At 49.1% G+C, this 16,228-nt stretch overlaps 1 protein-coding gene across 1 annotated transcript in view; it reads right to left on the bottom strand.

The window, feature by feature from the left end:
• Positions 1-10,077: 10,077 nt before the first annotated feature.
• Positions 10,078-16,228, bottom strand: part of LOC136573592 (vomeronasal type-2 receptor 26-like) — a 46,043-nt gene continuing 39,892 nt past the window's right edge. Inside the window, exon 5 of the mRNA XM_066574864.1 lies at positions 10,078-10,982. Within this exon, the coding sequence (XP_066430961.1) occupies positions 10,078-10,982 (905 nt within the window). The remainder of the gene's footprint in view (positions 10,983-16,228) is intronic.

Below are 16,228 nucleotides of genomic sequence, written 5' to 3'. Positions count from 1 at the left end.
TCTCATTAAATCAGTTACCCTTTTTTTGTTTGGCCCAAACCAGTGTCTCAGATAACTGTGGTAATATGAGAGCAAATACATGTTGCCCAGTACTGATCCCCTGACCCCCAGCAGGAGGAGGAGGTGGCATAACAAGGCCAAGAATCTATGACCGAGGTAGGACCCACAACAGTCTGTGTGGGAAGTATGTGAATGGGCCTTGGGTCAGGCTCAGTCCCAGCCTCCACCTTGTGTGACCCAAGGTGCCGTGAGTTACATACCTATGGGAAATCCATGTGTCCCCACACAATTCATTCTGTGTAGGTGTCAGATAGCTGAACAATGCAATGGGAAAGCCATCTGCACTCTGCACCCTACCCAAGGACCTTGGCCCACATTTCTACCCTAGTCAGTCAGTGTATTTATGCCAGACCGGTAAAACACCGCTATGGGAAGTCTTTGTGCATCCACAGCATAGGCGAGCCAAAGGAACCCAAGGAAAGTATTACACATAAAGAAATCACAGAGCCCAAGCAAGGCAGTTTCACCGTCCCAAGGACCTCCATCTCGGATTACACTTTCAGTAATAGTGGGCATAAAGCGGACTCGGATGCTAGTGCAGCTGTGAACGTCTCATTAATGCAGTAACGCTCCTTTTGTTTGACCCAAACCACTGTCTCAGATAACTGTGGTAACACAAAAGAAAATACATGTTGCCCAGTGCTGATCTCCTGACCCCAAGCAGGAGGAGGAGGTGGCATAATGAGGCCAAGAAACCATGACCGAGGTAGGACCCGCAATAGTCTGTGTGGGAAGTATGTGAGTGGGCCCTGGGTCAGGCTCGGACCCAGCCTCCACCTTGTGTGACCCAAAGTGCCAGGAGTTACACAGCAATAGGAAATCCATGTGTCCACACACAGTGCACTTTGTGTTGGTGTCAGATAGCTCAACACCGCAAGAGGAAGTCCTTCAGTTACTTGGGCTCGCCTATGCTGTCAGTGCAAAAACATTGTATTACACAGAAAGAAATCAGAGTGCCGAAACATGGCAGCGTTTCACCCCGCCAAGGACTTCGTCCTCAGCCCACATTTCTGCCCTAGTCAGTCAGTGTATTTGTGCCAGATAGATAAAAACACTGCAATGGGAAGTCTTTGTGCACCCACAGTATAGGCAAACCCCAGTAACATTCCTGTAGCAAAGGTATAGGCAGACCCCAGTAAAATTTCTGTAGCAAAAGTATAGGCGGACCCCAATAACATTTCTGTAGCAGAAGTATAGGCAAACCGCAGGAACATTTCTATAGCAAAAGTATAGGCGGACCCCAGTAACATTCCTGTTGGAGAAGTATAGGCAGACGCTTGTGGGTATGTAATTTAGTGCTGCAGGGTACCTTGTAGAGTAGAGAATTGTTGGAAAAGTATAGGCAGACCCCAGTAATATTCCTGTAGCAGAAGTATAGGCAGACCCCAGTAACATTTCTGTAGTAAAGGTATAGACGGACCCCATTAACATTTCTGTAGTAAAAGTATAGGCGGACCCCAGTAACATTTTTATGTTTCCGAAGTATAGGCAGACCCAGTAACATTCCTGTAGCAAAAGTATAGGCAGACCCCTGGAACATTTCTGTAGCACTGGTATAGGCAGACCTCAGTAACATTCCTGTAGCAAAGTTATAGGCAGACCCCAGTAACATTTCTGTAGTAAAAGTATAGGCGGACCCCAGTAACATTTTTATGTTTCCGAAGTATAGGCAGACCCAGTAACATTCCTGTAGCAAAAGTATAGGCAGACCCCTGGAACATTTCTGTAGCACTGGTATAGGCAGACCCCAGTAACATTCCTGTAGCAAAGGTATAGGCAGACCCCAGTAACATTTCTGTAGTAAAAGTATAGGCGGACCCCAGTAACATTTCTGTAGCAAAAGGTATAGGCCGACCCCTGTAACATTTCTGTAGCAAAAGTATAGGCGGACCCCAGTAATATTCCAGTAGCAAAGGTATAGGCAGACCTCTGTAACATTCATGTAGCAAAAGTATAGGCAGACCCCTGTAACATTTCTGTAGCAGCAGTATAGGCAGACCCCTGTAACATTTCTGTAGCAAGAGTATAGGCGAACCCCTAAAACATTGGTATACCATGAGTGTTGGTGCAGGTAGGAAAAATTAATTAGATAACTGTATAGGCGAGAGCTAGAAAAATTGGTGTACCAGAGTACAAGAGTACCACTGAAAAATTGCTCAACTGCCAGGGCAGGTGAAACCCATAAACATTTTTTAAAGATACAGCTCTCTGTTGCTTAATTTGTAACACAGCCTGAAGGCAGCCCTGTGAAAAAAACTGGTTTCTCTTAAAGTATCAATACTTTTAAAGCTTTGAAAAAGTATTTAAAAATTATAAATAAAGTCTTTTGGGCCGCAGAAAAATTGGCAGTTCAGCGTGATGACATGCTGTTTTAGGAGGGGGAGAAGAAGGAGGAGGAGTAATAATATCCGAGAGTGATTGACAAAGCTAATTCTCCCTTTTTTTTCCGGTGATAAAGAAGGCTTTTTTCTCCGGTTGCAGTGAAAAGAATCATTAGGTTCCGCTGCTCTCCGCCGGTGGAGAAGAGAAGTCTGGGGAAATCCAGCCTTTGTTCATCTTATGAGTGTAAGCATGTCGGCACTGGCAGTTGACAGACGTGTACGCTTATCCATGATGATTCCCCCCACTGCACTAAACAGCTTCTCTGACAAGACGCTAGCCGCAGGGCAGGCCAGCACTTCCAGGGCGTACAGCGCAAGTTCGTGCCACGTGTCCAGCTTTGACACCCAATAGTTGTATGGAGCAGAGGCATCACGGATGGCGCTGGTACAATCGGCTGCGTACTCCTTAACCATGTTTTTACAGTGCTCCCTCCAACTCAGCCTTGACTGGGGAGTGGTGACACAGTCTTGCTGGGGAGCCATAATGCTGGCAAAGGCATTGAAGAGTGTTGCCCTACCTGCACTGGACATGCTGCCTGATCCCCATGCCTCCCCTGCTACTTGGCCCTCAGAAATGCGTCTTCTCCCACTAGCTCTGTCTGATGGGAAGTCTAGCATCACTTTGTCCACCAGGGCCCTGTGGTATTGCATCACTCTCGTACTACTTTCCTCTTTTGGGAATGAGAGTGGAAAGGTTCTCCTTATACCGTGGATCGAGAAGGATGTACACCTAGTAATCCGTGTTGGTCAGACCGCGTCTAACGCGAGGGTCACAAGAAAGGCAGCCTAACATGAAGTCAGCCATGTGTGCCAGGGTACCAGTATGCAACACATCGCTGTTCTCACTAGGAAGATCACTTTCAGGATCCTACTCCTCCTCTACAGCCCATACGCGCTGAACAGATGACAGGCAAGCAGCATGGGTACCCACTGCAGTGTGCCAGCTGTCTCTTTCCCCTCCTCCTCCTGCTCCTCCCCCTCCTCCTCCTCCAAAACGCGCTGACATATAGACATGAGGGTGGTCTGGCTATCAAGCGACACACTGTCTCCTGTTCCAACTGCAATGCGTCGGCCTTTATGCTTTGCAGCGAATTTTCAGCAGGCAAAGCAGAGGAATGGTAACGCTAATGATTGCAGCATCGCCACTCACTCTCTGGGTAGACTCCTCAAAGTAAGCGAGGACCTGGCAGATATCTGCCATCCATGCCCACTCCTCAGTAAAAATTCCGGGAGGCTGACTACCACTCCGCTGCCCATGTTGCAGCTGGTATTCCACTATTGCTCTACGCTGCTCATACAGCCTGGCCAATATGTGCAGCATAGAATTCCAGCGTGTGGGCACGTCGCACAGCAGTCGGTGCTCTGGCAGCTGAAACCGATGTTGCAGGGTCCTCAGGGTGGCAGCGTTCGTAGTGGACTTGCAGAAATGTGCGCAGACGTGGTGCACCTTGAAGAGCAGGTCAGACAAGTGGGGGTAGTTTTTCAGAAACCGCTGAACCACCAGATTGAAGACGTGGGCCAGGCATGGCACGTGTGGGAGGCTGCCGAGCTGCAGAGCCGCCACCAGGTTGCGGCCATTGTCCCACACGACCATGCCCAGTTGGAGGCTCAGCGGTGTAAGCCAGAGGTCGGTCTGCTCTGTCAGACCCTGCAACAGCTCGGGGGTGGTGTGCCTCTTGTCACCTAAGCTGATTAGTTTCAGCACGGCTTGCTGACGCATGCCCACCGCTGTGCTGCCGCGTGCTACCGACTGCTGGCGAGGTGCTCACACTTCGTAATTGAGAGGTGAAAGTGGCGGAGGAGGAGTAGGGGGGGTTTGGAGGAGGTGACATAATGTGCCGCAGATACCAGCACCGAGGTAGGACCTGCTATTCCGGGTGTGGGTAGGATGCGAGCAGTCCCAGGCTCTGACTCGGTCTCAGCCTCCACCAAATTCACCCAATGTGCCGTCAGGGAGATATAGTGGCCCTGCCCGCCAGTACTTGTTCACGTGTCTGTGGTTAAGTGGACCTTTCCAGTAACCACGTTGGTGAGGGCACGATTTATGTTGCGGGAGACGTGCTGGTGCAGGGCTGGGACGGCACACCGAGAAAAATAGTGGCGACTGGGGACCGAGTAGTGTGGGACCGCCGCCGCCATCATGTTTTTGAAAGCCTCTGTTTCTACATGCCTGTACGGCAGCATCTCCAGGCTGATTAATTTGACAATGTGCACGTTTAAAGCTTGTGCGTGCTGGTGGTTGCTGGTTGGTGGCAGCGTATTTGCGCTTTCGCTCCAACGCTTGTGTTAGCGACAGCTGAGCGTTGCGCTGAAAGGTGTGGGTGCAGGCCGGGAGGCGCTCATGCTTATCTCCTGGGAGGGGGATTGGATATGTGTGGCAGGTTGGGGCACAGGGGAAGAGGCAGTGGTGTGACTGGGAGGCGGTGAATGGCCTTCGTCCTACCTTGTGCGGTGCTTGGCCATCATATGCCTGCGCATGCTGGTGGTGGTGAGGCTGGTAGTGGTGGCTCCCCGGCTGATCTTGGTGCGACACAAGTTGCACACCACTGTTCGTCGGTCGTCCGCGCTCTCACTAAAAAACATTCACACCTTTGAAGACCTAGCCCTCTGCACGGAGGCTTGCCGCGAGGGGGTGCTTTCGGAAACAGTTGGGGGATTCTTCGCTCTGGCCCTGCCTCTACCCCTGGCCACTCCACTGCCTCTTCCAACCTGTCCTGCTGCTGCACTTGCCTCCCCCTCTGAAGCCCTGTCCTCAGTAGGCTTAGCAAACCAGGTGGGGTCAGTCACTTTATTGTCCAGCTGCTCTTCCTCCGAATCCTCTGTGCGCTCCTTCCTCGGACTTACTGCCCTTACTACTACCTCACTGACAGACAACTGTGTCTCATCATCATCCTCACCCACAAAAAGCTCTTGAGACAGTTGCCGGAAGTCCCTAGCTTCATCACCCAAACTCCGGGAACTTTCCAAAGGTTGGACATCGGTCACGACAAACCAGTTTTTCCCACTCATGGTAGGGACCCAAGAACAGTTCCTTGGAGTCTGCCTGCTCATCAGAATATGTCATTTCCATGTATTGAGGAGGCTGGGAGGAAGGAGGAGCAGCAGCCAGAGAATTCAGAGTTGTAGTCCCTGGGCATTTTCTGCCATCCACGACAGGACCTGCTCAAACTGCTCTGTTTGCAATAAAGGGCTACCACGCAGTCCCGTAAATTGTGATATGAAGCTGGGGACCCCAGCAACTTGCCTCTCTCCTAATCTCGCAGACGGCTTCGATTCACCACGACCAGGAACTTGGCCTGTCCCCACACCCTCACTTGGACATCCGCGTCTGCGTCCACGTCCTCGACCCTTACCCCTACTCCTCATCATGATGGATTGCGAATAGAGCAGGGCTCAAATAAATTACCCTACTGTATAGCACTGACAAATGTGGCTTAATTCACCGCACAGAGAGACTTGTGGATAACGGAGGCTTTCTGCTGTGACTAGAAAAAATTTAACCCACTGTCTTGCGCTGATACCTAGAGGTAATTTACCGCTCGCAGAAACTTGTAGATAATATAGGCTATGTGGAGTGGGAGAAGGCTCTAAAGCCAGTGGATAGTGCTGGTAACTGCAGCTATCTCAACCCCAGTGGCCCAGGAAATATTACAGTACTGTTTCGAGGTGAGACTTCTGTCTAATTCACTGCAGACACAGAACGGTTTAAATGAAGTCGTTAGCAGCAGGCTAGGAAATATTTGAGTGCAGTTTCATGGTGAGAGCTGGTTGTATGGCACTACAGCCTGAAAAAACTATTACTGAAAGGCTGGGAACAGGCCTAGCTGCGTAATACAAAAATGGATGCACTACAACTCCCAGCCAGCCACAAGTATAATGCACATTGTCAGATGTAGCCCAACGAAGGAGCTTTGGGGTATGTGCACGGAGGATACAGACTGTATAGTGTATATAACTTTCCCTATAGAGGTTGCTGCGCCCAAACACTGTGTGTCTAATTCACTGCAGACACGGAACAGTATAAGTGAAGTCGTTTGCAGTAGGCTAGGAAATATTTGAGTGCAGTTTCACAGTGAGAGCTGGTTGTACGGCACTGAAACCTGAAAAAACTATTGCTGAAAGGCTGTGAATAGGCCTAGATGCGTAATACAAAATGGATGCACTACAACTCCCAGCCAGCCACAAGTATAATGCACACGGTCAGATGTAGCCCTAAGAAGGACCGTTGGGGTTCTTGAAGACAGGATCCTACTCTAACACTTTCCCTATCTCAGCAGCACTTTCCCTAAACTCTGTATACTACACTGCAGACTGAGAACGCTATAGATGAAATGGCCTGCACAGCCCGAGATGAAAAAAAAAAAAATGGTGCACTACTGCTCCCAGAGAGCCACAACAGTAATGCACATGGTCAGATGTAGCCCTAGGAAGGACTGTTGGGGTTCTTGAAGACAGGACCTACGCTAACACTTTCCCTATATCAGAAGCAGCACTTTCCCTAACCTCTGCCAGCATGTGTCTGAGGCGAGCCGCGGGCGGGACCAGTTTAAGTACTTGGCGGTCACCTGATGGGCCCAGCCACTCACTACTGTGGGGTGGGATAGGGCTGGCACGTCACAGCAGGAAGTGGCAATGCCTTCCCCGCATGTCTATTGGCTAGAAAATTGCGCTAAACATGTGGGGAAGAAAATGCAATTGACTCGAGTACCGCGTGGTGTTCGTCTCGAGTAACTATCATCTCGAGTACCCTAATGCTCAAACGAGCATCAAGCTCAGACGAGTGTGCTCGCTCATCTCTAATTATGACAGTCTAGGCCCAAAAGCCTGGTTAATGGTGGCTATTGTATTGCTTTCAGATGCTGTGCTGGCATATAGTTTCCCACAATGCCTGAAAGTAATATTGCACCCACCAAAATTTGGGTGCCAATATTACAATACTGTGCCTTTCACCTGGTAACGACACAGCCAGAGCTGTCCTACACATTACCAAACATACAGCTTGTGACACACAGCACATGGTTGGCTTAGTACCTTGTACATAGTTCATCTACCACGCAGCTGCTCCCTGAGGACTCAGAAAGTAGTCCTTGATGATGTCCCTGACTCAGAGGACAGATGCTGCTAGTCTGCCATGCAGCGTGGGGTCATCCCCAACATCCGCAGGGAGAGTTGGAGTTAAAGCCTCTTCTGAATTCCAACGTGCATCAATGTCCTGGCAATAATTATGCAAAACCACGCAGGCTCCAATTACTGCACACATGTTGTCAGTGCTGAAGGGCATTGTGGAATAATCTCATGAAACCTTAGACCAAATCCCTCATCCGCCACAATGACAAATGGACATAACAAGCTAGGAAGAACCCATGGATCTGGCAAGTACAGCTGGCCGGCACAAAGTTGCTGATAGATTTTGGAAGCCCTGAAAATGAGAGCATACACAACGCTTCCATAGGCCTGAATATTCACAAGCAGAAAATGATAGTTACTATCAGCAACTGCCAACAGCACTATCGAGAGGTACCGCCTATAATTGAAATCCCGGGACCTTGAGTGTAGAATTTAAGCTCATTTGCAAACCATGGAGTCGCCCACATTCTGGTCGCACAAACTTGCATGCTTCATTGTTATTCTGGATGGCATCACACACAGTCCTCTCTACAATATCAGGCTTAATTAGCATTGAGCTATAATGGATGAAAAGGGGACAGCATCCAGTGATATGGGTAACAGATGTTATGATGATGAAATTAGTAATATTTTACAGTGTAATTACTTCCCACACTGTTACAAAAAAGATGCTGCATTTTTACTAAACACACTGTTGCAGAGCAGAAACATTACAACATCGAATGATAAACACAAATTTATTTACAAGGGCACTGTTATTCCTAGATCTATCGTGCTGCACTCGATACTTAAAGGGGTGGTCTCGCGAAACCAAGTGGGGTTATACACTTCCGTATGGCCATATTAATGCACTTTGTAATGTACATTGTGCATTAAATATGAGCCATACAGAAGTTATTCCACTTACCTGCTCCGTTGCTAGCGTCCTCGTCTCCATGGTTCCGTCTAAATTCGCTGGCAGCTTGCTTTTTTAGACGTGCTTGCGCAGTCCGGTCTTCTCCATTCAGCACGAGCCGCTTCAGTGTGCTCCCCGCTACAGCTCTTCTGCGCATGCGCAGACGAGCTGTCACTGCTCGGGAGCGCGCTGCAGCGGCCATTCTGTACCTTCCTCTGTTAGAGGAAGGTGCAGAAACTGGAGCTGCCCAGCGGAGAAGCCCGGAGAAGCCTCCCAGGTAAGTGATTTGTGGGGGGGGGGGGCTGCCGCTGCGCCGGGCTGCGCCGGGGGGGGGGCTGTGGCTGCGCCGGGGGGGGCTGTGGCTGCGCCAGGGGGGGCTGTGGCTGCGCCGGGGGGGGCTGTCGCTGCGTCGGGGGGGGGCTGCCGCTGTGATGGGGGAACTAGCGCTAGGCCGGGGGGGGCTGTCGCTGCGATGGGGGGGCTGTCGCTAGGCCGGGGGGGGGCTGCCGCTAGGCCGGGGGAACTAGCGCTGGGCTCCGGAACCTAGCGCTGGGCTCCGGGGCCTTCACCTGGGCTGAGGGTCTAGCGCTGGGGAGCCGGGGGCTAGCGCCTTACCTGCTGCCTGGCGGTGGGTGTCTGGTCGGCGGCTGCGGGGCGTCTGGTCGGCGGCTGCGATGCGTCCGGTTGCCATGGTGACACAGCTGGCGGCGTCTCGGGAGCGCGCACGTCGGGCTGCAGCGAGCGACGGGGAAAGAGCCGGCGGCCATCTTGAGGAAACTTTTATAAGTTGCTGAAACGCTGGAACGGTAAGTACAAACCAGCTAGAAATGTCATTTACAGGGGGGCTTAGTAATGTGTACTTAATGGGGGGGACTGGGCAAAAAAAAAATTTAACTGCTTCCTCGAGACATCTCCTTTAATACAACTAAATGCCACAGTCGGGACAAAAAAAGAATTAAAAAAATAATTAAAAAATCTATCTATCTATGTGAATATTATATGATGTTTGCCTATAAATTCTAGCTGCTGTATTGCTCTAAAGAAAATGTCTTATTGTGGGAAGTTTCACACACTTTTATGAGCCTGTTGTATACTTGTGAGGGGTCCCACACACTTGCATTTTTTTAACTCCGTTTTTTTTAAACGCGATTGTCAATGGGACTTTCTAATGTTAAAAACACACACCAAAAATGCAAGTTGCGTTGCATTGCGTTTTTAACATTAGAAAGTCCCATTGACAATCGCGTTAAAAAACAGCAAGTGTGTGGGAGCCCTGATTGTTCAATTAAACTTTGTAACAGTGTGCTATGTGAATTTTTTATATGGTGGCTACGATAATAACAATTGAAGATGGTGGAGAGAATAGGGTGGGCTTCAGCGTGTCAGGAGAATGTTGGTAAGTCATAGGCTGGGACCTTCACTATTCCAGGGATGGGGTAGGTTGATGAACTGTACTGAAGGGTATGGCTACTTACACTTCTACAAGAAGGAGGTGGGTTGAGGAGATATGATAAGTCAGTGGGTCACCTGTCACTTTACCAGAAGTAGGCGGTTTGACAAGATATGTTCAAGCTGTATTACTCTTTATTATCAGGGGGTCATATTTTTTCAAGATTACTTCCTTTTCCCCAGCAGATCAGTTTTTCTATTCTTTTCATTTTTAAACATAATAATAAAACATTTTGGGAAAAACACACAACCTAAAAGTCCAATGCTGGACGCCATTACTGCAAATATCTCCACTACTACCATGTATTTCCCTCTGGTGCTCAGATAAGCTGGGATCATGGAGATCCAGACACTGCAGAACAGCAGCATGCTGAAGGTGATGTACTTGGCTTCATTAAAACTGTCCGGTAATGTCCTCACCATGAAAGCCAGAACAAAGCTCACCGCTGCCAGGAGCCCCATATAACCCAACATGGAGTAGAAGCAAATATCTGAGCCTTCATTACACTGAATGATGATCTTTTCAGGATAAGACTGAGTGTCAAAGTCCTGGAATGGAGGAGAAATAGACAACCAGATAACACAGATGACAACTTGAATAGATGAACACAACAGCACTATGGTATAGGGAAGCTTCACATTCAGCCATTTTCTCCAGGGGCTTCCAGGCTTTGTAGACTTAAAAGCTACACAGACCATAACAGTCTTGGCAAGAAGTGAAGAGACTGCTACTGAGAAAAAAATTCCAAAACTTGTTTCCCGGAATCTACAAGTTACATCAGTGGGACAACCAAGAAACAAGAAGATGGAGAGGAAGCTGAGGATGATGGAGAACAGAAGGAGATAACTCAGGTTCCGGTTATTAGCTTTAACAATAGGAGTGTCCCGGTGGGAAATAAATATTCTAAATATGAAGCCTGTCACAAGACATCCAAAGACTGAGACACCAGAAAATACAGAAGCCATTGTGTCATTCTGGTAGGAGATGAATTCCAGGACTTTGGGCAAGCATCGGTCTCTCTTCTCATTTGGCCATTCATCACTTTGGCATTTTATACAGTTCTCAGCATCTGTAGGAATATTTCATAATATATTAAATGATGTTTATGTTTATCTATCTGTCATATTAATCAATCTAATAGAGCTAAAACTACCACTGAGTAGGAGTTTAACAGTTTTGGGGTGTTGACTCTTTTGGTGAGGATGTGACCCTCATTAACACTCTCAGAACTGTTCGCTGCCATCCTTGAGTGGAAACAGGCAGCTGATCAGCAGTGACAAGCTGATTGAGCTCAGGGGCGCCAACATGTTCATGATGCATACCAGGGGTGTAGCTAAAGGCTCAAGGGCCGGAGTGCAAAAGTGCAGGTTAGGCCCTCCCGTCTCCTGTACCCGTACACATAGCTAAACCGTGCTGCATACAGCTGCAAAATTAACTTACATACATGCTAGACCGCTTGGCATAAGCTTTCCAAACATAACTTATTTCCTGAACTATGTGAAAATTAGTTTATAGCCCCTATGCTGTTTTCATGGTGTTTGTTGCATTTTTGAAACCCATCAAAAAAACTCTATGCATGGGAATATACTCACTCGGAAGAGGGGAGAAAATCAACCCAGCAGTCCCAGGGTAAATATCTCCTCCCTCTAAATCCAGGAGAGCTTTGTATGAATGTGGTGCAGAGTCCAATGTCCTATGTCAGGTCTGTAGATATCCACAATCACTCCATGTAGCAGAAAAGTACAATTTCTGCTACATAGAGTGATTGTAGATATCTACGGACCTGAAATAGGACATTGGACTCTGCACCACATTCATACAAAGCTCTCCTGGATTTAGAGGGGGGAGATATCTACACTGGGACCGATGGGTTGATTTTCTCGCCTCTCAAGAGTGAGTATATTCCCATCCATTTTTGTATGAGCGCAGTAGGATTTTTCTGATTGCATGACCCCCGCCATTTCTTGATGGGGGGTTTATTTCTTACTATTGCAGCTCTCCACTAAATGTGGATCGCATGTGGATTGGTTATCTCATGGCTTTTTACCACCCTTATCCGAATATCTGTATATAAAGTGTGAAATAATATACAGGAGATACCCAGGTTATACCAACATGGACGATATCACTATATACAGGGAGATGTATAACTTATACCAGCTGCTGATTGACAGCCTGATTGACTGACTCACTTACTGACTCTCCACTAATTCTCTAACTTTCCGGTGTCATACAAGCTTGAAATTTGTCACGACCATTTTTAGGTTGTACATAAAGTAAAGGGGTCACGACTAGAGATGAGCGAGCACCAAAATGCTCGGGTGCTCGTTACTCGAGACGAACTTTTCGTGATGCTCGAGGGTTCATTTCGAGTAATGAACCCCATTGAAGTCAATGGGCGACCCGAGGATTTTTGTATATCGCCGATGCTCACTAAGGTTTTCATTTGTGAAAATCTGCAAAACCCAAGAAAGTGCTGGAAATGACACAGAAACGGATAGGGCAGGTGAGGGGCTACATGTTGGGCTGCATTTCAGGTTCCCAGGTCCGACTATTAAGCCACAATAGCGGCAAGAGTGCCCCCCCCCCTCCCAACAATTTTTACTTCTGATAAAACCCTCATTAGCAATGCATACCTAAGCTAAGCACCACACTACCTCCAACAAAGCACAATCACTGCCTGCATGACACTCCGCTGCCACTTCTCCTGGGTTACATGCTGCCCAACCCCCCCCCCCCCCCGCACGACCCAGTGTCCACATCGCATACCAAAGTGTCCCTGCGCAGCCTTCAGCTGCCCTCATGCCACACGCTGGCCTCATAGCCACACCACCCTCATGTCTATAAGTGCGTCTGCCATGAGGAGGAACCGTAGGCACACACTGCAGAGGGTTGGCAGGGCCAGGCAGCGACCCTCTTTAAAAGGTGCGGGGCGATAGCCCACAATGCTGTACAGAAGCAGTGAGAAATCCAATCCTGTGTCACCTCCATCAGGAGCTGCACACGTGGGCATAGCAATGGGGAACCTATGTGCCACACACTATTCATTCTGTCAAGGGGTCTGCATGCCCCAGTCAGACCGCGTTTTTTTATAAATAGTCACAGGCAGGTACAACTCCGCAATGGGAATTCCGTGTGCACCCACAGCATGGGTGGCTCCCTGGAACCCACCGGCTGTACATAAATGTATCCCATTGCAGTGCCCTGGACAGCAGAGCTAACGTCAGATTAAATGCAGGTGGGCTTCGGCCCACACTGCATGCCCCAGTCAGACTGGGGTTCTTTATAAGTGGACACATGCAGTTACAACTCCGTGTGGATCGACAGCATGGGTGGGTCCCAGGAAGCCACCGGCGGTACATAAATAGATCCCATTGCAGTGCCCAGCACAGCTGAGGTAACGTCAGGTTTAATGCAGGTGGGCTTCGGCCCACACTGCATGCCCCAGTCAGACTGGGGTTCTTTATAAGTAGACACATGGAGTTACAACTCCGTGTGGACCGACAGCATGGGTGGGTCCCAGGAAGCCACCGGCGGTATATAAATATATCCTCTTGCATTGCCCATCGCAGCTGAGTTAACGTCCGATTAAATGCAGGTGGTCTTCGGCCCACACTGCATGCCCCAGTCTGACCGGGGTTTTTAATACATAGACACTGGCAGGTACAAATCCCTAATGTGAAGTCCCTGTGGACCCACAGCATGGGTGGCTCCCTGGAACCCATCGGCGGCACATAAACGTATCCCATTGCAGTGCCCTGCTCAGCAGAGCTAACGTCACATACAATGCAGATGTGCTTCGGCCTACAGTGCATGCCCCAGTCAGAGTGGTAATATGTACCTTAACAGTAACCGCGTTGGTGGGAATGTGGTGGCGACTGCGGACCTAGTAGCGTGGTTTTATTTAGTTGGTTTTTGGAATGTGACCAGGATTAATTGGGACGTGGCGGGGGGATGGTGGGTGGGCTCTCTTGTTGTGTCGGTAAAGGTGAAATTCTTGGACTGCCACCAGACGGACCAATGCAAAGGTATTTGGCAAGAATGTTTTCACTGTTGGAGGAGGAGGGGGATGTTTTTGAGGCACTACGTGTCCTCTCCACGTGTCCGTGGTTATATGCACTTTAACAGTAACCGCGTTGGTGGGAAATGGCCTCGCCACCATCATGTCTTTGGGAAGCCTCCGTTTCCACACCCCAGTGACATAGCATTAGCAGCGGTATAGGCAGAGCTCAGAATTAGTAACATTTCAGCGGTAGCATTAGGCACAGGCCCCAGTAACATATCACTAGCAGCATTATAGGGGGAGCACAGTATTAGTTCCATTTCAGTAGTAGTAGCAGTCCAGACAGGCCCCAGTAACAATTCCGAAGCAGCAGTATAGGGGGAGCACAGTCTTAGTTCCATTTCAGTAATAGTAGCACTCAAGACAGGCCCCAGTAACAATTCCGAAGCAGCAGTATAGGGGGAGCACAGTATTAGTTCCATTTCAGTAGTAGAAGCAGTCAAGACAGGCCCCAGTAACAATTCCAAAGCAGCAGTATAGGGGGAGCACAGTATTAGTTCCATTTCAGTAGTAGTAGCAGTCAAGACAGGCCCCAGTAACAATTCCGAAGCAGCAGTATAGGGGGAGCACAGTATTAGTTCCACTTCAGTAGTAGTAGCAGTCAAGACAGGCCCCAGTAACAATTCCGAAGCAGCACTATAGGGGGAGCACAGTATTAGTTCCATTTCAGTAGTAGTAGCAGTCAAGACAGGCCACAGTAACATTCCCGTTGCAGCAGTTTAGGGAGATAACAGTCTCCTTCACATTTCAGTAGTTGCAGTATAGACAAGGCCCCAGTTACATTTATGTAGCAAAAGTGTGGGCAAACCCCACACACCTTGCTGTAGCATGAGTGCAGGTGAAGCCCATAAAAATTACTAGGATTACACTGTAGGCGAGGGCCCAAAAAAATTGGTGTACCAACAGTACTAATGTACCTCAGAAAAATGGCCCATGCCCAACCAAGAGGGCAGGTGAAACCCACTTTGGTTAATGTGGCTTAATTTGTAACTAGGCCCAGAGGCAGCCCAGTTAAAATAAAAATTGGTTCAAGTGCAAGTTTCAACGCTTTAATGAGAATTGAAACGTATAAACATTGTTTACAAAAGTCATATGACTGAGCCTTGTGGGCCTAAGAAACATTGCCCGTTCGGCGTGATTACGTGAGGTTTCAGGAGGAGGAGCAGGAGGAGTAGGATGAATATAATACACAGATTGATGAAGCTAAAAGGTCCTCGTTTTTTATGGTGATAGAGAAGGATACTTCCATCCGCGGGTACAGCATACGTATTGTTTAGGTAACGCTGCTGTCCGCTGGTGGAGAAGAGAAGTCTGGGGAAATCCAGGCTTTGTTCATCTTGATGAGTGTAAGCCTGTCGGCACTGTCAGTTGACAGGCGGGTACGCTTATCCGTGATGATTCCCCCAGCCGCACTAAACACCCTCTCTGACAAGACGCTAGCCGCAGGACAAGCAAGCACCTCCAGGGCATACAGCGCAAGTTCAGGCCACGTGTCCAGCTTCGACACCCAGTAGTTGTAGGGAGCAGAGGCGTCACGGAGGACGGTCGTGCGATCGGCTACGTACTCCCTCACCATCCTTTTACAGTGCTCCCGCCGACTCAGCCTTGACTGGGGAGCGGTGACACAGTCTGCTGGGGAGCCATAAAGCTGGCAAAGGCCTTGGAGAGTGTTCCCCTGCCTGCGCTGTACATGCTGCCTGATCTCCGCACCTCCCCTGCTACCTGGCCCTCGGAACTGCGCCTTCTGCCACTAGCGCTGTCGGATGGGAATTTTACCATCAGTATGTCCGCCAGGGTCCTGTGGTATAGCATCACTCTCAAACCCCTTTCCTCTTCGGGTATGAGAGTGGAAAGGTTCTCCTTATACCGTGGGTCGAGCAGTGTGTACACCCAGTAATCCGTAGTGGCCAGAATGAATGTAACGCGAGGGTCACGAGAAAGGCATCCTAACATGAAGTCCACCATGTGTGCCAGGGTACCTGTACGCAACACATGGCTGTCCTCACTAGGAAGATCACTTTCAGGATCCTCCTCCTCCTCAGGCCATACACGCTGAAAGGATGACAGGCAAGCAGCATGGGTACCCTCAGCAGTGGGCCAAGCTGTCTCTTCCCCCTCCTCCTCATGCTCCTCCCCCTCCTCCTCCTCCTCAATGCGCTGAGATATAGACATGAGGGTGCTCTGACTATCCAGCAACATACTGTCTTCCCCCGCCTCCGTTTCCAAGCGCAAAGCGTCTGCCTTTATGCTTT

The sequence above is a fragment of the Eleutherodactylus coqui genome, chromosome 7 (genome assembly GCF_035609145.1).
Source record: "Eleutherodactylus coqui strain aEleCoq1 chromosome 7, aEleCoq1.hap1, whole genome shotgun sequence".
Classification (NCBI taxonomy): Eukaryota; Metazoa; Chordata; class Amphibia; order Anura; family Eleutherodactylidae; genus Eleutherodactylus; species Eleutherodactylus coqui.
This window is presented reverse-complemented; position numbering and strand designations above follow the sequence as displayed.